The sequence below is a fragment of the Scyliorhinus torazame genome, chromosome 8, assembly GCF_047496885.1.
Source record: "Scyliorhinus torazame isolate Kashiwa2021f chromosome 8, sScyTor2.1, whole genome shotgun sequence".
Classification (NCBI taxonomy): domain Eukaryota; kingdom Metazoa; phylum Chordata; class Chondrichthyes; order Carcharhiniformes; family Scyliorhinidae; genus Scyliorhinus; species Scyliorhinus torazame.
In genome coordinates this window covers 85,748,303-85,771,820 of record NC_092714.1, presented here as the reverse complement: position 1 = coordinate 85,771,820, position 23,518 = coordinate 85,748,303, and the positions used below count along the sequence as shown (strand labels likewise).

At 43.4% G+C, this 23,518-nt stretch overlaps 1 protein-coding gene across 1 annotated transcript in view; it reads right to left on the bottom strand.

The window, feature by feature from the left end:
- The window catches only part of LOC140427990 (uncharacterized), a 98,400-nt gene that overhangs the window by 34,641 nt on the left and 40,241 nt on the right, over window positions 1–23,518 (bottom strand). Inside the window, exon 2 of the mRNA XM_072513919.1 lies at window positions 20,692–20,714. Coding sequence (XP_072370020.1) covers window positions 20,692–20,714 — 23 coding nt within the window. The remainder of the gene's footprint in view (window positions 1–20,691; window positions 20,715–23,518) is intronic.

The window sequence follows — 23,518 nt, the reverse complement described above, 5'->3', positions numbered from 1 at the left end:
AAATCCTTCACTGTTTCTGCCGGGTCTGGCAGCCAAAAGACACAACATTCCTGGGGGACACCATCAGGGGAATGCTGCAGTCTTCTTCCCACACCGGGAAATGTCAAACAAATGCCGTGGGGGCCCTGTAAAAGAGCCCAAAAGTCCATCCCAAGCGGGAGCTGCCGAATATGCGACCTAGCTCTGCATAGCCGCACCCGGAAGTCTGCGCGATGCAATCCTGTTCAATCTAACATTGAAAGTCCAGGGGCGTCATTCTCCGACCCCCCAGCGGGTCAGAGAATGGCCGTTGGCCGCCGTGAATCCCGCCCCCGCCGGTTGCTGAAGTCTCCGGTACCGGAGATTCAGCAGGGGGCGGGAATCGGGCTGCGCCGGTTGGCGGGCCCCCCGCTTGATTCTCCGGCCCAGATGGGCCGAAGTCCCGCCGAGAAATTGCCTGTCCCGCTGGCGTAAATTAAAGTAGCTATTTACCGGCGGGACAAGGCGGCGTGGGCAGGCTCCGGGGTCCTGGGGGTGGCGCCGGGCGATCTGACCCGGAGGGTGCCCCCACGGTGGCCTGGCCCGCGATCGGGGCCCACCTATCCGCGAGCGGGCCTGTGCCGTGGGGGCACTCTTTCCCTTCCGCCTCCGCAACGGTCTCCACCACGGCGGAGGCGGAAGAGACTCTCCCCACTGCGCATGCGCGGGAAACTGTCAGCGGCCGCTGACGCTCCCGCGCATGCGCCGCCCCGAATGTCATTTCCGCGCCAGCTGGCGGGGCAACAAACGCCGTTTCCGCCAATGTCGGGGCTCGGCCCCCAAAGATGCGGAGCATTCCGCACCTTTGGGGCGGCGCGATGCCCGTCTGATTGGCGCCGTTTTGGGCGCCAGTCGGCGGACATCACGCCGTTGGGGGAGAATTTCGCCCATGACAGATTGCAGATATTCTTCTCTCGAAGATGCAGTTTTGTGCCATCGCTGAACCAGCAATAGACGTTTTCTCGGATTTTGTCACCTATCAAGGGATATTCATTATCATGCAGCAGCCACCTTTCCTGCCGATCTGGAGCCATGAACAGCCTTGGAAACTGGGATTGTCACAGTATGTATGCATCATGCCAGGGTACCATGCACAGACTTACCATGCAAGACTGGGTTTTGTGGTCACATATTATCGACATGTACATCGAGTGGTAACCCATTCTATTCATGAAGGCACCCAGCTGTCCCACCGGTGCCGTGATGGCCACGAGTGCAGTCCATGGCACCCTGGATTGAGGACAATCCAGCAATAGCTGCAAAACCTCTGGTTCATTCAGCCTGGCTGGCTTTGTCCGTCCAGTGATGAATGAATGTGAGGACCCATCTGAACAGAGCATCAGAAATGAGCTTGATGCACGTATCAACAGTTGATTGCAACATTCCACACAGACATTTCGGGCAGTTTGCCAGGTGCAGTGGGGCACTAAACTCGCCGGCCAGACCGGCTCCTCAGAGATCAGGGCGCCATTTTGAAAGGGTGCTCTGATCTCAAAGTGAGTTTGAGGGTCCCCCACATTCCGCACCCACAAACAATGCAATACTCCCCCACCACATGAGTGTGACCCTGCTCCACACCCATCCATCCATCCTTGTGGACATCGGGCATACCTCCCCCCCCCAATCGAGCATATCCTGCTATGGAGTCACCTTGGGCCCTAACACCTTTATGCCCTCCCCCCTATTCAGATTCCCTCCCTATTGAGTCTCCTCCCTCATTCAAAATCGTGCCCAGTGGCTAGCAATGTTGCTTCGCAGCTCCAGGGTCCCAAGTTCGATTTTGGCTTGAGTTACTGTCTGTGCGGAGTCTGCACATTCTCCCCGTGTCTGCGTGAGTTTCCTCTGGGTTCTCCGGTTTTCTCCCACACATCCCTAAAGACGTGCTATTAGGTCATTTGTACATTCTGAATTTTACTCTGTGTACCCGAACAGGTGCCAGAATGCGGCGACTCGGGGTTTTTACAGTAACTTCATTGCAGTGATAATGTCAGCCTACCTGTGAGATAATAAAGATTATTATATTATATATTATATCCATGCTGACCCCTGGAAGGTTCTGGATGTAAATGAATTGAACCGCTACCGTGATCTTCAGAGCCACTGGCATCGGACGGCACACAGTTGGAGGGGATCTCTGGCCCAATCATCTGGCATATTAATTTCACGGTGTAGAGAGATGGAGCTTCCTGTGGCACAAAACATCTGACATGTTGAGATAGCTGGATCACTGCCTGTACATTCTGGCAGTAGGACAATGGTAGCATCTGAGTCCCCTTCTCTCCCTGCTGGTGCTACACCCGCTGTCATAGAAACATAAAAAATAGGAGTGGGAGGAGGCGATTTGGCCCTTCGAGCCGTTCATTATGTCATGGCTGACCACTCTCTGGGTGGAGAAATTTCTCATCATCCCTGTCCTAAATGACCGTCAGACTGTGACCACTGGTTCTGGACACACCCACTATCGGGAATATCCTTCTTGCATCTACCCTGTCTAGAACTGTTAGAATTTCTATGTGATCCCTCCTCATTCTTGTGAACTCCAGCAAATACAATCCTAACCCACTCGATCTCTCCTCATACATCTCTTCTGCCGTCAGAGGAATCAGCCTGGTAAACTTTCTCTGCACTCCCACTAGCGCAAGAACATTCTTTCTCAGATAACGAAACCACAACTGCACACAATATTCCAGATGTGGCCTCACCAAGGCCTGTATAATTGCAGCAAGACATCTCTGCTCCTGCAGTGGAATCCTCTGGCCACAAGGCTAAAATACCATTTACCTGCCTGCTGTATCTGCATGCTTACCTTCAGTGACTGATGTACAAGGACACCCAGATCTTGTGGCATATTCCTCTCTCCTAATTTATGGCTATTCAGATAATAATATGCCTTCCCATTTTTGTCACCAAAGTGGATAACATCACATTTATCCACATTATTCTGCATCTTCCATCATTTACCCACTCACTCAACTGGTCGAAATCACACTGAAGGATCTCTGCGTCCTCCTCACAGCTCACCCTCCCACCCAACCTGGTGTCATATGCAAATTTGGAGATTATACATTTCATTCCCTCATCTAAATCATGAATATATATTGTGAATAGCTGGACTCTTAGTACCGATCCCTGCGATACCCCACTAGTGGGGTACCATTTGGAAAAAGATCCATTTATTCCTACTCTTTGTTTCCAGTTTTCTATCCATCTCAAATACATTACCCCTAAACTGATATGCTTTAATTTTACATGCTAGTCTCTTATTTTGGACTTTGTGGAAAGCCTTCTGAATGTCCAAATAAATCACCTCCACTGACTCTCCCTTGTCAACCCTACTAGTTACATCCTTGAAGAATTGCTGTAGATTTGTCAAGTATGATTCCCCTTTCATTAATCGATGTTGACTCTGTCCGATCATGCCATTGTTTTCCAAGTGCTCGGTTATAAAATCTGTGATACTAGATTCTAGAATTTTCGCCACTATCAACGTCAGGCTTACTGGTCTATAATTCCCTGTTTTATCTCTACCTCATTTTTTAAATAGTGGGGTTACATTAGCTACCCTCCAAACTGAAGGAACTGTTCCAGAGTCTATAGAATCTTGGAAAAGGGCCGCCAATGCATCCATTATTTCTCGGGCCACTTCCTTAAGTGCTTTGAGATCAAGATTATCAGGCCCAGGGTATTTATTGACCTTCAGTCCCATCAGTTTCCCCAACACTTTCTCTATATGCTAATCTCTTGAGGTCCTCCCTCTCATTAAACATTGTTTTCCTCAACATTTCTGGTACCTTATTTCTGTCCTCCTTTGTGAAGACAGAACCACAGTATGTATTTAATTGATCAGCCATTTCTTTGTTCCCCATTATAAATTCCCCTGTTTCTGAGTGCAAGTGATCTATATTTGTCTTCACCAATCCATTTCTCTTTACATACCTATAGAAACCTTTGCAAACAGTTTTTATGTTCCCCGCAAGCTTACTCTCGTACTCTATTTTTCCCTTCTTCATCAATTTCTTAGTCATCCTTTGCAGAATTCTAAACTGCTCCCAATCCTCAGGTCTGCTGTTTTCCTTGGTCAATTTGTATGCTTCTTCCTTGAATTTAATACTATCTCTAATTTCCCTTGTAAGCTATGGTTTGGCCACCTTTCCTGTTTTATATTTGCGCCAGACAGGAGTAAACAGTTACTGCAGTTCCTCCATTCATCTATGCACTCCTTGAATCTTTGCCATTGCCTATCCACCGTCATTTCTTTAAGTAACATTTCCCAATCTATCATAGCCAGCTCGCACCTCATATCAGAGTAGCTTCCTTTATTAAGATTCAGAACCGTCGTCTCAGAATCAACTACATAACTCTCCATCTTGATGAAGTTTTTTTCATCATGATATGGTCGCTCATCCCCAAGGGGTCTCACACAACTAGATTGCTAATGATTCCTTTTTCATTGCACAATACCTAGTCTAGGATGTGCTTTCGCTAGTTGGTTTGTCAAGGTATTGGACCAGAAAACCATCCCGCACACACTCCAGGAATTCCTCCTCTATAGTATTGTGACTAATTTGATTTGCCCAATCTATATGCAGATTAAAATCACTCACAATTACAGATGCACCTCTCCTCCCAAATATCTCTCCCTACAATGCAGCCTGCAGACACCTAGCCTCATCCTCTTTCTGCTCATCTCTTCCTCCTGAGCAGTGGGCCCCACAGTAAAGTACACAAACCCCATTTGCTGAGATGCAGATTGCACAGCCCCGTGCACTTAAGGGCAGAAATGCTCCAAGAGGTTTGACAAAACAAGACTCCTCAAAACAAAACGAACAAGGCAAATACTTCAGAAGAAACCACAGGAAATGGTATGAAATCTCAGCAATAAAGCAGCAACAAACTGCCACCTGAACTCCAAATAACTTACAGAGCCAGTGCTCTGATCCTCTTTTATCCTGCCCTTGGATGATAAATGTGAAAACAAGGATTGGCCACCTGTCTGTGGTGCCTGTGCACCATGTGCTAAATTGTATGAATAACGTAATATTCGAGGCAATTAGGTTGTTAATGGACTTAATTGCTTGTTTTATTATTGGCAGATTTGCTCCCAGCTCAAACGCACGTCCGCCAACTATAATATCAAACAAGTGCGCCATACATCAGGACACATATCCAACATATTGTGGCCTAAGTCAAAACTGACAAAAAATACCTTGTCAACACTTCTGCATTTTCCATGTTTTCCATTAACAATTCCCAGACTCACTCTCTCGAGTACCATCATTCGCATTAGTCACACTTTTCCTCTTTCAATACTTGGAAAACATCTTCCTATCTGTTTTTATATTACTAACTTTTTCTCATCTGCTTCTTTCGTCTTCTTTAATACTTCTTCAGTCATTTTATCCGGGTTTTAAAGCCTACTACTAATCTTTGGAGATTTACATATTCTTTCAATTTGGTACTATCCTTAACTTTCTTATTCAGCTATTGATGATGTGTCCTTCTCATTTATTTTTTTCCTACTGGGATATATGTTCCCTGAGAGTTATTCAATATCTCCTTAACAGTCTGTCACTGCATCGTGCAACTGTCTCCTGGAATAAAATGTCCAGGTAATTTTCCCCTTTCAGCACTTGGTGAACAGCTTCCTTTATATTACTAACTAACTTTTTCTCATCCGCTTCAGATGGGACCAGAAAAATTGTAAAAGTGTGTGTCAGGTCGGCTACATGCCACGTTCCAATTAAGGGTAAATAGCCACATCAGGGAACAATTTTTTTTGAGCAGTTAAAATGGTTTTAAAAGTTTGGATCATTTGTTTCAGATGTTCCAAAGGCTGCTTTGAGCCTGTCAAAGTAAGTTAGATTGACAGAATATGAAGAACATGGGCAAGCAAAACTGCCTCCTAATTCGCCAGCGGGGATTATAGAGTATGGGCACATTGTGGTTGGTTTTTTTCGACCTTTTGACTTTGTTTTTTTACATCTAAATTTGAAGTCACACTTGTATGTGTTCAGCATTACTGTCACTTTGGAGATGGGGCAGCATGTCTATGGAGGAGATGATATTGACACTTACAGTATACCATGGAAGCAGTTCTCCTGAGTAATTGGCAGCTAGAGTGCCAGGGTCTGCGGACACCGTCAGCTATTTAATGACTGTCCCTCTGACTATGGAGCTGAGTGATTTCTTTGATTTGTGCCACTTAACCAAAGACTTCAGAAGGATACTCCACAAATTTGAATTTGACTTGCTGACAGTTGGGAACCCCTCACTTCAATGTCTGATAGGTTTTGGAGCAATTATGAAAATGGTAAAATATCCTTCATTAGTTCTCCTTTTCTCTCAGCTCTTCCCATAATGCTGAAGTCCTAGAAATGTGTTCAGTGTTAAATGTTCAAAACCCTACATATTGCCACCTAAGTTCTAACAGTTGCTGCAGTTAAATATTGACAATTTATAGTGAAACTGCTATAAATGTAGCTGATACACATGCATTTGTATAGCGCCTTTAAGGTAACAAAACATTCCAAGACACTGCACTAATGATAGCAAGCAAAATATGGCACTAAAGCACAGAAGAAAATAGACAGACAATTGAGAAAAAGCATGGACAAAAAGGTTTTACTGAGTATTAAAATGAAGAGAAAGAGGTAGAGAGGTGAATGGTTTTATGGATGGAATAGCAGAATTGAGGAGTACGGCACAATGGCATAGTGGCTCCATGGTTAGCACTGCTGCCTCACAGCACCATGGACCTAAGTTCGAATCTGGCCTTGGGTAACTATCTGTATGGAGTTTACACGTTCTCCCCGTGTCTGCGTGAGTTTCCTCCTGATGCTCCGGTTTCTTCCCACAATCCAAAGATGTGCAGGTTAGATGGATTGGCTATGCTAAATTGCCCCTTAGTGTCCAGGGATGTGCAGGTTACGTTACGGGGTTTTGAGGATAGGGCAGATTCCACGGGTAGAGTGCTCCTTCAAAGGATCGGTGCAGACTCGATGAGCCAAATGGCCTCCTTCGGCACTTGTAAGGAATCTATGAAATCTATGAGGCAGTTAAAGGCCAATTATGGATAAATTAAAATTGGGGATGTGCAAGAGGACATGGGTTGAATTTTACATTCTTCCACCAGGCGTGTTTGCAGTGGAGGGGCATGTAAAATAGTACAGGTGCCCAAACCACCACCATTGCACCCACCCTGATCTCACCACCATAAAAGGAAGGGCTGAGGTGGATGCTGAAATCGGCAGCCCACCCACCATATTGAAATAATATTCAAGAGTCAATTAGGCTTGTTACCACGATTAAGAATAATCTTTCCAAGAAAGTTCAGTTCCTGATTCATTTCCTGCAGATTAGTTTTACTGATTTTTTTTTCAATGATACAAAGCTTGTCCTGACACCACACCTCAAAGTATAAGAAACTGTTCCGCGATCAAAGGCGTTTCCCTTTATATTATTTACATTAGATCAAGTTACAGTCACTATGCGCATTAGTTTGATAGAGATTGCACTGTATGTCTGAATGGGTAGAATAATCTGCTGATTTTCAAGAAGTTCTTTTGAGAACAATACTAACAGTTGAGGGTAGAATTTTTGAATTCTCGCACATTATGAACAATGTTAAATCCTCCCTTCATTTTGTTAGAGGTTTGTGGGCAGTTAGAATCATAGAATCGTAGAATGCTACAGCATAGAAGAAGGCCCATTCATTGTGCCCATGCTGGCTCTTTTGTAGAACTACCCAATTAATCCCATTTCCCTGCTTTTGCCCTTTGAACTGTAACTTTTGCTCCCAATGTGGTATTATCATAACTATCAGCATTGCAAGGGTTAAGATAGTACCATGAATAGCCACTAGAGGGAGCTGCAGACACTACTATATATATCAGTGATGCCAGATCTTTGGGGAGGAGCAAGCAGGAACCAGCTAGGGTGAGGTCATCAGAGCAGTTAGTGTGAGAAGGTTAGATTAAAGTTATACCAGTGAGTGAGGTTAACAGTAGGTGAGTGTAGTTAGATGTTATTGATCAATTCTGCATTCTATTAAGGACTAAGTGTCGAAACCCAGTTTAGTAGCGTAAATGAAATCATAGTTTTTTTTTAAGTAAAAACTGTAATGTGGTCTTTGTGGAACACTATGCAATCCACCCTGAATAAACAACACAAAGAACATTACATGGTACCAGGCGTAATTTCCTTGACAGAAACAGTAATTAGAGTCGTGTAGAATAGCATTGGAGATTGAAGAAAGCAATCCGGAAGCAACATCTCAGAAAAAATCTACAGTAAAGACTGATCAGATGATGGGAGGTCTCAGAAAGCCTGAACACCTCAAGACACACGGTAAACTATGCCAGAACTGAGCTTTCTTTAAGCAACAGTTCAAAGTCTTTATTTCAGCCTCCATGCTAGAAAATGCATCAGACCAACGTAAGATAGCTTTCCTGTTAAATTTGGCTGGACCGCTGGCTTCACAGCCGTATCACTTATTCTACTATGCGAATGAAGGTGAAAAAACTCAGCTTGAAGTGGTCATGAAAAAATTTGATGGCTATTGTGAACTTCCAACAAAGGAAAAGCCGAGTAAATGACCGCAAAAGAAGCAAATAGGGAGGCTGGAACATTCTTTTAAAATGTTCCATGCCAATAGTGCACTTAAAAATAGATGTTCACAAATGGTGAATCGGGAAAGTGGCGCGAAAGGTTGGGAGTCCGGTGAAGCTGTGGCACAGCTGAACATTCAGTGCGCTGGAAGTGAAGACCAGTTTGCGCAAGCACACTTAAACAGAAAGCGAGCTTCGGAACACGGACATTCCGCACATGCGCAGTGGAGCAACAGATGCGATTCTGGAGATGACCATTCTGAACAAGCGCACTTGGAAAAAGAGCACACTCCGGACGACAATCAATTTGCACATGCGCAATGCAAGTGTGCTCATGACGTCACAAATGTGATGACGTATAGATGGTGTCGCCCTGCCCCCTTAAAAAAAAGTGCCCAGTGATTGGAAAAACAAATTTAAACAGCCTGAAAGAAGCAGCTTGTCCAATAACCAAATTTAATCAGCGATTTAGGGATGGCAGAAGGATCCAAAGTGTGCAAAGTGTTGAGAAAAAATCCAAAATCACAGAAGATACAGAGGATTTATCACCTTATGCATTGTCGGATACCTTCATGAATGAAGCCATCACCAATATTGATTTATTGGATCGGAAAGAAAGATCAATAAACATACTCTCAAAGATAATAAAGGAGTGTGTTTTGGTACCCGTGTGTAGGTAACATGTGCTACTCAATCCTTGGCTAATGAAGAGGTCTTCTGAATCTCGATGAAGACGACTCGAACTCATCCAGTAGTAACAAAAGGTTTATTGAGTAACAAAACAATAAAACAAGATCTAACTACAGTAACTATACGTAACTCCACTAGCCATCTGAACTACTCTGCTATTGCCCTGGTCACAGTGCACACCAGAGAGGGCCAGAGACCCAATGTGGTTGCCTTTTATACCCCTGTTGGTCCGGCCCTCTAGTGATCATGTGGTGCTACTGATTACACATTAATCACTTGTGTACAGGCATATATAGAGATCACTACATCCCCCTTTTTTGTGTGTTACATAATTTCTGTATGTTGTAAAGAAAATTGAACAAACATAATGGATGCAGTTTGCAAATGCATTACATAAAATCAATGAGTTAGTCCGTCAAATGTGAATACATTTAGTCTCTAAGGTTTTCTCACTTGCGTGAAATAGGTAGACAAATGATGTTATGTACAAGTTGTGATGATCTTGATGATTATACAAAGCCAATTAATACTTATGAGTCCAATCTTAATAAAATAATGTGTGAGTCCAAACTTTATGAATTGGTTCGGTTGAGTTGCTTTCTTCTTCTATTGTTGAAGTGGTGATGTTGATGTCGTTATTTCTTTGTGAACGTCGTCAGTGTTCTTGTGTTTAAGTGACCATCAAGTCATCATGAAGTGTTTGAATGGTCGAATCACTTTGTTGTCTGATTTAGACTTTTTTTTTCCCTCTATACTTGTGGTAGTGATTCTGTGTTACACCATTGTCTGACCTGGACTTTTTTCTGTGCTTGCGGTATTGATTCTGTATGTCATCTTTGTCGTCTGACCTGCACTTTTTCCTGTGCTTGCGGTATTGATCTAGTGTGTCATCTGCCTTGATAGCTGGCATGCTTGCTTGTTCTGGAGCAGATGTGAATTTGGGAGATTCTTTGTCATGCCTTAGCATGTTTGTAGTCTTATCATTGTTTTGCAGTGTGCTGTGGCATTGTCCTTCATGTGCAGAGTTGTACCATGTTGTGCAGGTCGTTGTTTCATTGTTGCTGTTTGTGTCCTTTCTGTGTTTGTTGTTTTCCTTGTCGTTCTTGTTGTTGTCATTCTTGTTGTTGTTTTTGTCATGCTTGTTGTTTCTGTTTTTGTTGTTTTCACTGTTGTTCTTGTTGTTTTTCTCGTTGTGCTTGTCGTTTCTGTTTTTGTTGTTTTCGTCGCTGTTCTTGTCGTTTTTCTTGTCGTGCTTGTTGTTTCTGTTATGCTTCTTCTTGTCTTTGTCGTTCTTGGGTTGGGTGGAGGTGTTGAGTTTGGGTAGGGTGCTCTTTCCAAGAGCCGGTGCAGACTCAAAGGGCCGAATGGCCTCCTTCTGCACTGTAAATTCAATGATAATCTATGATTAATCTAGGACAAAGGTTCGGCACAACATCGTGGGCCGAAGGGCCTGTTCTGTGCTGTATTTTCTATGTTCTATGTTCTATGTTCTATGTTGTGCTGCATGTTGTTTTTGTTGTTGCTGTTAGAACATAAGAACTAGGAACAGGAGTAGGCCATCTGGCCCCTCGAGCCTGCTCCGCCATTCAATGAGATCATGGCTGATCTTTGTGGACCCAGCTCCACTCTCCGGCCCGTACACCATATCCCCGAACCCCTTTATTCTTTAGAAAGGTATCTATCTTTTTCTTAAAAACGTTTAAAGAAGGAGCCTCGATTGCTTCACTGGGCAAGGAATTCCAGAGATTCACAACCCTTTGGGTGAAGAAGTTCCTCCTAAACTCGGTCCTAAACTCCAAATCATCTATGTAAATTGTGAACAACTGCGGGCCCAACACTGATCCTTGAGGGACCCCACTAGTTACAGGTTGCCAACCAGAAAAACCCCCATTTATCCCCACTCTCTGCTTTCTGTTAGTTAACCAATCCTCTACCCATGCTACCACTTTACCCTCAATGCCATGCATCTTTAGTTTATGCAGCAAACTTTTGTGTGGCACCTTGTCAAAAGCTTTCTGGAAATCCAGATATACCACATCCATTGGCTCCCCATTACCTACTGCACTGGTAACATCCTCAAAAAATTCTACCAAATTAGTCAGACACAACCTACCCTTTGTGAACCCATGCAGTGTCTGCCCAATGGGACAATTTCCCTCCAGGTGCCCAGCTATTTCCTCCTTAATGATAGATTCCAGCATTTTCTCTACAACCAAAATTAAGCTTACCGGCCTATAATTACCCGCTTTCTGACGACCTCCTTTTTTAAACAGTGGTGTCACGTTTGCTACTTTCCAATCCTCTGGGACCATCCCAGAGTCTCGTGGATTTTGATAAATTATCACTAGTACGTTTACAATTTCCCTAGCCATCTCTTTTAACACTCTGGGATGCATCCCATCAGGGCCAGGAGACTTGTCTACCTTTAGCCCCATTAGCTTGCCCAATACTGCCTCCTTAGTGATTGCAATCATCTCAAGGTCCTCACCTATCATATCTTTATTTCCATCAGTCACTGGCATGTTATTTGTGTCCTCCACTGTGAAGACTGACCCAAAAAACCTGTTCAGCTCCTCAGCCATTTCCCCGTTTCCTATTATTAAATCTCCCTTCCCATCTTCCAAAGGACCAATATTTACCTTAGCCACTCTTTTTTGTCTTATATATTTGTAGAAGCTTTTACTATCTGCTTTTATGTTCTGAGCAAGTTTACTTTCATAGTCTACCTTACTCTTCTTTATAGCTTTTTTAGTAGCTTTCTGTTGTCCCCTAAAGACTTCCCAGTCCTCTTGTCTCCCACTAATTTTTGCCACTTTGTATGTTTTTTCCTTCAATTTGATACTCTCCCTCATGTCCTTAGATATCCACGGTCGATTTTTCCCCTTTCTACCGTCTTTCTTTTTTGTCGGTATGAACATTTCCTGAACACTGTGAAAGATCGCTCGGAAGGTTCTCCACTGTTCCTCAACTGCTTCACCATGAAGTCTTTGCTCCCAGTCTACCTTAGCTAGTTCTTCTCTCATCCCATTGTAATCGCCTTTGTTTAAGCACAAAACACTAGTGTTTGATTTTACCTTGTCATCCTCCAACTATATTTTAAATTCCACCATATTGTGGTCGCTCCTTCCAAGAGGATCACGAACTATGAGATCATTAATCAATCCTGCCTCATTACACAGGACCAGATCTAGGACCGCTTGTTCCCTTGTAGGTTCCATTGCATACTGTTCCAGGAAATTATCCCGGACACATTCTATAAACTCCTCCTCAAGGCTGCCTTTACCAACCTGGTTAAACCAATCGATATGCAGATTAAAATCTCCCATGATAACCGCTGTACCATTTCTACATGCATCCGTTATTTCTTTGCTTATTGCCTGCCCTACCATCCTGTTACTATTTGGTGGCCTATAGACTACTCCTATCAGTGACCTTTTCGCCTTAGTATTCCTGATTTCCACCCAAATTGATTCAACCTTGTCCTCCATAGCACCAATATCATCTCTTACTATTGCCCGGATGCCATCCTTAAACAACAACGCTACACCACCGCCCTTACCGTCCATTCTATCCTTTCGTATAGTCTGATACCCTTGGATATTTAACTCCCAGTCATGACCATCTTTTAACCATGTTTCAGTAATGGCCACTAAATCATAGTCATTCACGATGATTTGTGCCATCAACTCATTCACCTTATTCCGTATACTACTAGCATTCAGGTAAAGTACACTTATGCTGTTTTTTATGTCTTTGTTATGAATCCTAACACCTTGATCAGTAACTTTTCGCAAATTATTTTTCCTCTTACCCTTTCTCCTAATTTTCTTTGTCTTTGAGCCCATATCTCTACATAATAACCTGTCACGTAACCTGCTGCCTTGCTCTCCATTAACCATTATACTGCCCATAGCTTTACCCTTCCCTTCCCCCCAACTTGCTAGTTTAAAGTCCTTGTGACCAACCTATTTATCCTATTCGCTAGAACACTGGTCCCAGAATGGTTCAGGTGAAGACCGTCCCAACGGTACAGATCCCTCCTGCCCCAGTACTGATGCCAATGCCCCATGAACTGGAATCCCTCTTTCCCGCACCACTCCTTTAGCCACGTGTTAACTTCCCTAATTTTCTCAACCCTATGTTGTTGTCCTTGTTTCCGTTGTGCGTCTTGCAGTGTTTGTTGTTCTTGTTGTGCTCAATGAGTGTTCCGTGTGGATGATTTGAGTCATTGCCACAGTTATCGGTGTCAGTGTCCGTTGTGGTATCTGTTACATTGAGCGTTTCTTCTTGAGAATTGTGAGAATGATCTGATGTTGCATTGATGTTGGTGACATCAGTCATTTGTGGTGGATTTGATTCCTCTTCTTTGCTCCCTTGGTACTCCTCTTCTAGAGTCATTTCTGGTTCACTTGAATCATCTGTGATCTCTTTGTGCTCCTCTTCCGGAGTTATTTCTGGTTCATTTGAATCACCTTTGATTTCTTGGTGCTCAACAAAGAACAAAGAAATGTACAGCACAGGAACAGGCCCTTCGGCCCTCCAAGCCCGTGCCGACCATGCTGCCCGACTAAACTACAATCTTCTACACTTCCTGGGTCCGTATCCCTCTATTCCCATCCTATTCATGTATTTGTCAAGATGCCCCTTAAATGTCACTATCGTCCCTGCTTCCACCACCTCCTCCGGTAGCGAGTTCCAGGCACCCACTACCCTCTGCGTAAAAAACTTGCCTCGTACATCTACTCTAAACCTTGCCCCTCTCACCTTAAACCTATGCCCCCTAGTAATTGACCCCTCTACCCTGGGGAAAAGCCTCTGACTAACCACTCTGTCTATGCCCCTCATAATTTTGTAGACCTCTATCAGGTCTCCCCTCAACCTCCTTTGTCCCAGTGAGAACAAACCGAGTTTATTCAACCGCTCCTCATAGCTAACGCCCTCCATACCAGGCAACATTCTGGTAAATCTCTTCTGCACCCTCTCTAAAGCCTCCACATCCTTCTGGTAGTGTGGCGACCAGAATTGAACACTATACTCCAAGTGTGGCCTATCTAAGGTTCTAAAAATGTTCTCCTCTTCTGGAATCAAAATCTTCACAATTTCATTTACTTGTTGGTCTTGGTGCTCCTCGTCTGGAGTCAAAATCATCACGATTTCATTTTATTGTGGATCGTGGTGCTCCTCTTCTGGAGTCAAACTCTTCAAGATTTCAATTGATGTGGTCTCTCTGGACACATGTGTAGCCCTCCTCTGATTGTTGAGTGCTTCTGTGCAGACGAGCTGAGATCTGTCAGTCTCGCTGTGATCCTGCACATCCTGTATGGGAATTGTGATTTCTTTGTCACTTGTCTCACATACAGTGGGTAGACATTCAGTGTCTTCTTGTTGGTTAAATGAGCTGGATAGACTTTCATAGTCTTATTCTGGTGGCTCAAATAAGCTGGGTAGACTGTCTTCTTGGAGAGTGGCCCTCCAGTCCCCCATGGCTCCCCCCCCCTCACATCCCCTGCCATTGTTCAGGGTGCCATCGAACCCCCTGTTCATGCAATCCCGGTCACAGTTGGAGCCCCTGGGTGCAGACCCTGTACCTCAAACCTCAGTGCCCCGATCTCACTCCCTGGGATCGAAGCTGGCTACTCACCTCCGTGGATCCGGGAAGCAACCATTCCGCCGGGTTCACGTTTTTAAAAAGGTATACTATTTGGTACCCACATGACCGCTTGCTGGCGGGGCATTTAGATAATGGGAGCCCGTTAGATAAGGGTCGTTCCCGTTATTTGAATGGAGATTGGCTTTAATTGGTGATTATTAGTTTCTTGCCACGCCGCAGTGGAATTCAGTTCTCGCCAACGGGACCGGGCCAGTTAGATTGCAAAATGATTGTCGTCTGGCAAGATTCTCAATTTTGGCCTCCCCCTTTGATCTAACGGCTGCGCGTGCTCTTGTTCAAGTGCAACGCAGCTGTTAAACCGCGCCCAAGATCTTCTCAATGTTCAACATGAGTTTGCCATTACAAACAGATCGGCTCTCATATTACACTGCAATTGTCAATCTGCAACATTGAGGGAATATTGTCAATATCACACATGGAGACCACCAGGGAATTGACAAAACCAAACAACTCCTTAGGGAAGAGGTCTGGTTCCCAGGAATTGACCGCATGGCAGAGCACAAAATCAATCAGTGTTTGCCTTGTCAAACAAGCACAATGTCAAATCCTCCCAAGGTAGCTGAGGATCATGGATTGAGTCAATCTCACAGATTTGCCCCACTGCTGAACACCTACATTTTGTCACTGGCAACAACAGCAGATTCCCCATCATGGAATCTACTTACATCTACTTTTACAAGAGCAGTCATTCCAAAGTCTTTCCATATTTTTGCTAAGTTTGGAATCTCTCAAACAGTCAGATATGACAATGGACCCCAATTCAACAATGATGATTTTTTTTGTAAATTTGAAAACTAGCTCTCTTCATCCATCAGGAACGACACCCTGTTGGCCAAGTACAAATGGAGAAGTTGGGAGATTTATGAGTATTAGATACGCACAGCTACAGCTGAGAGCAAGTCATGGAAGCAAGAATTGTAGTGCCTTCTTTGCTTTGCTCACTCAACTACTGGAAAGCCTCCTGCCACACTCATCTTTGCTCATCCTATGTTCACATACCCTGAGCTACCCCACAGAACTGATGTGCAACATATATGTGAACACAATCGAGAACAAATGGATCGAATGAAAGTAAATGCAGAGCAAAATATGAAATTTAGAGCTACACCATTAACAACAGGGGATAAAGTGCTTATGAAATGTGACATTCGTGTTGGAAAGCAAACAACCTGTGATATCCAACCATTGTTATGGCCAAACACTAAATGGTTAATGATCACTTCTAAGCACGGTTCACAGACCATCACAGGAAATCATTCTTCAAAGCACTGAAAATACCGTTCTTCAGCATTGAATCCGATTCCGTCACCGATATCTCAGATGAAGAATGATTTATGTGAGATTACACCGGGATGTCAGAAAATACCCTGCTCATATGAGAAAATGCCCACCATACTTAAGTGATATGTTACAAAGCGAACTATTTTAAATGTAACTCATTGTATATGACTTAGTGCATTGTTAAATTAATACAGAAGTTTGCATATCGCTTGGTGTTACTGGTGAAGCTGAATATTCAAGTTATGCTTACATTTATTGTTTATACTTTTTGAGATAAACCAGTGAAACATGCTGTGCTTCTCATTTACTAAGGGGGTGGGGAGATTTAGTGTATTGAAAATTGCATTATGCATTTTAGACACATACAGTTACCTTACAAATATACTAGCAGAGGAAGTTGTAAAAGGTAATTGAAAAAATCCATGTTTTAACAGAACATGAAGTTCTGATTTTGAGTATTTCTTACTGAATATCTTACTGTTTCTCATGAAGAACTTTACACACATACATCTCTACATTAAATTTAATCTGCTATTCATCTGCTCATTTTATCAGCCTGTTTACATTCTCCTGATGCCTGTTACTATCCTCCTCATAATGTACTGCATGCCTAAGTATCAGTTCATACGTAGTCTTTGAAATTATGGCCGACGTACCCAAGTCCAGGACATTTTTTTTTATCAAAAAGAGAAGTAATTGCAATACTGATTTTATAATTCCATACAGTCTGAAAAAGAGTACTTCATCGTTACTCTCTACTTTCTGTCCCTTAGCCAATTTTGTATTGCTTCTTGCATCGTCTCTAATTTTTACTTTGCTAATAAGTTTATCATGTGGTACTCCATCAAATGACCTGTGAAAGTATGTATACACATCGACCACAGTATCCTAATTAATACTCTCGGCTACTTCATCAAAGAACAAAATCAGGTTAGTCCAACATGATTTTTCTTTAACAAATATACGTTGAATTCCGTAATTAACTCATATTTTTACAAATGCCAATTAATTGTTTCCTGAATTTCATTCATTTGCAGCTGTCCCTTATTTGAGGATGATGTCTATTCAGCACCGAAATTTTCTGCCATGTCTTCATGTGACTGAAAGGCCAATTCTCAACATAACAGATTTTTGGGCACATGGGGCAGGATGTCCCATTCGGTAATGGGATCGGGAGAGCAGGATTTGCATCGGGTTTTTTTTCTCTGCCACTGCTCTGCCTCACCAGTAAGACATTGTGATTCAAAAATGCAACTTGATGAGTAGGTTGTTGCCATTTTGAGCGATGGGTAGCAAACTTCTCCCAGTCACTGATGCCAATGCTGCCGGACTTCAGGAATAACCTTAGTGTGTCTTTGAAGCATTTTTCTCATCCTTTCATGGAGTTTTGGACACTTGAAAGATGAGAAAACAGGACATGGCAGAGGAGATAGTTTTCGGCCATCTAAACACAATGTACAGTCCATCAGTGTTGAGTTGACAGGAATTTCCCCTGAATACTTATGGAGATGACTTCAAGAAGGCCACTACTTGATGGCTCTCCCAGTAAATCAGAAGGATTTCTGCTGGTGCTTTTATGTATTGCTAATACAAAGTCCAGGTCTGACTGCAATACAAGAATGTAGTGACAACAACTATTTGGACTTTGGTTGACTTGTGGACGTCTTTGTTCTTATTCTTTCTCAGAGCGTAAATGTCATTATCTAGACCCAATCCTAATTGCACTTGAGAAGGTGGTTACCTTCTTGAACTGCTCCAATTCATATGGTGTAGGTTACACTCTCAGTGCTGTTAGGGAGGGAGATCCATGATTTGACCGAACAACAGTGAAGAAACAGTGATATAGTCTCAAGTCAGGATTGTGTGTGACTTGAAGGGGAACTTAAGACTGGTGGTGTTCCCAGGCATCTGCTGCACTTGTCCTCTTAGTGGTGGACATCGCAAAAGATGCTGCTGATGGAGCCTTGGTGAGTTGCTGCCATACATCTTGTAGATGGTCAAGTTGTTGCCACTGTGCCACTGTGCATCAGTGGTGGAGGGACTGGATGGTGGAAGAAGTGGACGGGGCGCCAATCAAGTGGGTTGCTTTGTCCTGGATGGCATTAAACATCTTGAGTGCTGGTGTTACACATTTACTGTTGATGATTGGAAAAGGCAGAGCTGACACAGCGAAACCAGTATTGGATATCCCCATCAACGGTGGCCTTTTGAGAGAGGTAGCTGCCAATGTATGAGAAGTGCTCAATATATACGTCAGTTCATAGCCCATGCCCACCCCAACCCTGTCCCCTCCTGTTATCCAAGCACCTGTTTTGTCTGCTTCAATGACCTACCCAATGAGATCTTCACCTACCATACTCCTTGGACCTGTCACCCTACCTCATCCCACTCCCCTCCCTCTGACATGTGACTATTCCTGCCTACCACCAGTATACTGAGTTGTCGCCCCCCCCCCCAATGCCCTACCATTGTCACCACAGGCCCCGCCCTCGAAGGTACTCCTCCTCTCTTTCACAGACAATTCCCCCCCTTCTACGGACATTTCCCCCCTCTTCCCTGGACACCCTTCCTACTCTTCCACATAAGCCTGTCCAGCCTTCTTTCCACCTTTCCTGCCTATTTTCCCTGCTTTCAGCTTCCGTCTGCCTCCCTTGTCTGGCCTTGTGCAACATTTGCTAACAACATTCAAGTGAAGTTGTGTGAGGTTCCCAAGAAAGACAAAGCAACATCTACGGACCTCAAAGTCATGGGAAAGGTGATGCTCGGCATGTGCACAGCATACAGTTGTAAAACTGAAATTTCTAGATTCTTGCTGGTGAGGAACTTAATTTGTAGAGTACATTTGAGGTGGCCTTTTATTGAGAATGCATGTGGTACACATGCATGCAAATAGGCTTGAAGCTCGTGCCACCTTTAATCTGTCTTGAAAGTTGGGAGAACAAAACTCCAACACTTTATTCTGCTGTCGGAAAACAGATGTTTTGCCTTCCCCCAAATTAAATGCCCCAACACACCATGCTTCTTACTGCTGTCGGGAACAGAACATTCTTCCCATTGTCTCTGATAATATCCCCAACATCAAAATTAGGCTGACTGGCCTGTAGCACTGGATTTATCCCTCTTCATTTTTTAAACAAAGATATCGCATTGTAATTCTTCTGCCACTGCCACTACCCACATATTGAAGGACGATTGGAAGATTGTTCTCAGAGGCTCTGTAATCGCTCCATTACTTCATTCAGTAAATCCATCTGGACTGAGTGACATTTCTACTTTGTGAATTTCTAACCTTTATGTTTCTCCCCTTTATCTTTTTTAATTCTATCCAATATTGCCATTACGTCCTCCTCTACTGCTGCATTGACTGCAGCCTCTCCTCTCATGAAGACAGATGCTCATTTAGTACTTCAGCCATGTCTCCACTTGAGTATCTCCTTTTTGGTCCCTAATCCGTCCAACCCTTCCTTTGACTACTGTTTTATCATTTATATATTTTTGGAAGGCCTTCAGGATACATAGATACATGGAAGATAGGAGCAGGAGGAGACCTCTGTTAATCTATAACTGTTAATCTATTTACATACTCTCTCTTTGACCCTCTTATTTTAGATCTCTGTACTTCCTGCATTCAACATGGTCCTCAAATATATTATTAACCTTACACTTATACACTTAGTTTTTCTGTGTAATTTTAACCTTTATATTTCTAGCCATCCAGAGATCCTTGTAAGAAAGCATATCCTCCATTACCAAATCATCTCCTCTTTGAAAGTCAGCCATTGTTCAATTTCTACTTTGCCTAGCAATTTTTGATTTCAATTGACCTAGGCCTGATTTATTTAGAACTGAGTTCCTCAAAGTATTTTTACACTTCATTGTATCTTGTCCTTTTCCATAAAAATTCAATATCTAATGATGTAATGATCACTGTTGCCCAAAATGCACTCCCACTGAAACATGCTACATTTGCTCCTCTTTATTCTCCAGAACTAGATCCATCGCTGCTTCCTTCCTCATCAGGCTGGAAGCACGATCATCAATAAAGTTCTTACGATTTCCCAATTCTTGCTTGCTGTGTTCAAAGTGCTTTACCACCTATGAGAACTTGGGAAATCTACCTTTAAATCATTATGTTCCACACTAGCCTCCCCTTCTTACTTATGGGGTATAGGTTTATCTCATAGTGCAGTTTCATGGGAAGGGGCAGCCTTCGAACCCCTCACTTTGATAATGATTCTTCATCCGTGAGCCACGATTCTTCATCCGTGAGCCTGTTCTTTGCATTAACTGAATATGAGGAGAATCCAATGTGATTTAACTTGCCAATATTTTATTTTTCTTCAGTATAAATCGACATAATTATTGGAAGACTATGGCACAGTATTTCTAAGTTGTAATCCCACTGTCACAATAAATCAAACTTACCCAATTCTTGGATACTTTCCTTGCTGAAAAAAAAGAAAGAGATAATTCATATTAATATTTAATGAAAGGTAGCTTTTCTCTCAATCTTCTTGTTCAAGGCACCATTTTAAACTTAAATTGGCACATACTGCATTTGAGAGACTGATTTGAAAAAAATGGGCAAAACACATCAACACAAATACTAACCACACAAACAACAATTTCAATGATGTGGCTTTACAGCTTAGCAAGGTACCTTTGGGTGGGTTTGAGATCCAAGCAGCCACAGCAGCTGGAGGGCTGCTGATCATAGTACAGCTGTGGAGTGAAAAATCCTGCCTCACCCAATAGATAATGGACGGGACTTTCCACTCACTCTGCGGCCTGTTTTGTGATAGCAGAGAAGTGGGGGACTTCAATATGCAGGTGGACTGGTTGGTAGTGGATTCCAAGAAATGGAATTTGTGGAATGTCTAAGAGATGTTTTTTTGGAGCAGCTTGTGACAGACCCTACTAGGCAACAGGCAATTCTGAATTTGGTGATGTGTAATGAGGCAGACTTGATTAGGGAACTTAAGGGGAAAACACCCTTAGGGAGCAGTGACCACAATATGATAGAATTTACCCTGCAGTATGAGAGGGAGAAGCTGTAACGGTATTACAATTAAATAAGGGTAACGACAAAGACATGAGCTGGCCAGAGTTGATTGGAGAAGGAGGCTAGCAGGGAAGACAGGGGAACAGCAACGGCAGGAGTTTTTGGGGGTTATTAGGGAGGCACAACAGAAATTCATCCCAAGGAGGAGGAAACATGCTAAGAGGAGGACAAGGCTTCCATGGCTGACGAGGGATGTCAAGGACAGCATAAAGGCTGAGGAAAAAGCATAAAAAGTGGCGAGGGTTAGTGGGAAACCAGAGGATTGGGAAGCCTTTAAAAACGAGCAGAAAACAGCTAAAAAAGCAATAAGGGGGGAGCAGATGAAGAACGAGTGCAAGCTAGCTAGTAATATAAAGGAATTTAGGAAGAGATTTTTTCAACATATAAAAGATAAGAGAGGCAAAATTAGACATTGGACCACTGGAAAATGTGGCTGGAGAAGTAATAATAGGAAACAAAGAAATGGCAGACTAACTGAATAGTTACTTTGCATCAGTCTTCACGGTGGAAGACACTAGTGGAATGCCAGAGCTCCAGGAGAGCCAGGGGGCAGAGATGAGTGCAGTGACCATTACTAAGGAGAAGGTGCTGCGGAAACTGAAAGGTCTGAAAGTGGATAAGTCACCTGGACCGGATGGATTACACTTCAGGCTCCTCAAAGAGATAGCTGAGGAAATTGTGGTGGCATTCGTGATGATCTTTCAGGAATCACTGGAGGCAGGAAGGGTCCCAGAGGACTGGAAGGTGGCTAATGTAACACCACTGTTTAAGAAGGGGGGAGGCAGAAGACGGGAAATTATAGGCCGGTTAGCCTGACTTCGGTCATTGGTAAGATTTTCGTGTCTGTTATTAAAGATGAGATCGCGAAGCACTTGGAAGTGCATGGTAAAATAGGACTGAGTCAGCACAGCTTTGTCAAAGGGAGGTCGTGTCTGAAAAATCTGTTAGAGTTCATTGAGGAGGTAACAAGGAAGTTACACAAAGGAGAATCAATGGACGTGATTTATTTAGATTTCCAGAAGGCCTTTGACAAGGTGCCGCATAGGAGACTGTTAAATAAGTTAAAAGCCCATAGTGTTAAGGGTAAGATCCTGGCATGGATAGAGGATTGGCTGACTGGCAGAAGGCAATGAGTGGGGATAAAGGGGTCTTTTTCAGGATGGCAGCCGGTGTCCAGTGGTGTGCCTCAGGGGTCTGTGCTGGGACCACAACTTTTTACAATATACATTAATGATCTGGAAGAAAGAACTGAAGGCACTGTTGCTAAGTTTGCAGATGATACAAAGATCTGTAGAGGGACAGGTAGTATTGAGGAAGCAAGGGGGCTGCAGAAGGACCTGGACAAGCTAGGAGAGTGGGCAATGAAGTGGCAAATGAAATACAATGTGGAAAAGTGTGAGGTTATGAACTTTGAAAGAAGGAATCTAGGCATGGACAATTTTCTAAATGGGGAAATGCTTCGGAAAGCAGAAGCACAAAGGGACTTGGGAGTCCTTGTTCACGATTTTCTTAAGGTTAATGTGTAAGTTCAGTCGGCAGTTAAGAAGGCAAATGCAATGTTAGCATTCATGTCAAGAGGCTAGAATACAAGACCAGGGATGTGCTTCTGAGGCTGTATAAGGCTCTGGTCAGACCCCATTTGGAGTATTGTGAGCAGTTTTGGGCCCCATATCTAAGGAAGGATGTGCTGGTCTTGGAAAGGGTCCAGAGGAGGGTCACAAGCATGATCCCTGGAATGAAGAACTTGTCATATGAGGAACATTTGAGGACTCTGGGTCTGTACTCGTTGGAGTTTAGAAGGATGAGAGGGGATCTTATTGAAACGTACGAGATACTCACTCACCCACCCTCACTCACACACCCTCCCTGACACACTCTCACTCACCCACCCTCCCTGACACACACACACATAAGGTATTCAAACCTTATTTTCATCTACTGTACTTTTATAATGATTTAATGAAATACCTGTAGAATGGTGTCACAGAGAAACCAACCTTTGGTTCATCATGGCATCTTAAATATGGCAGCAATGGCTGACTGGCACAGGATGAAAGTATCATGGCTACTGTCACAATAGTGGGGATTCATCCATACAATGTTTTATACCTGATTAACCACCAATTACCTGTTAAGGAAGTCAACCTCTTGCAATTGTGGTGCATGCTCATTAATAGGTGGTGTCCATTG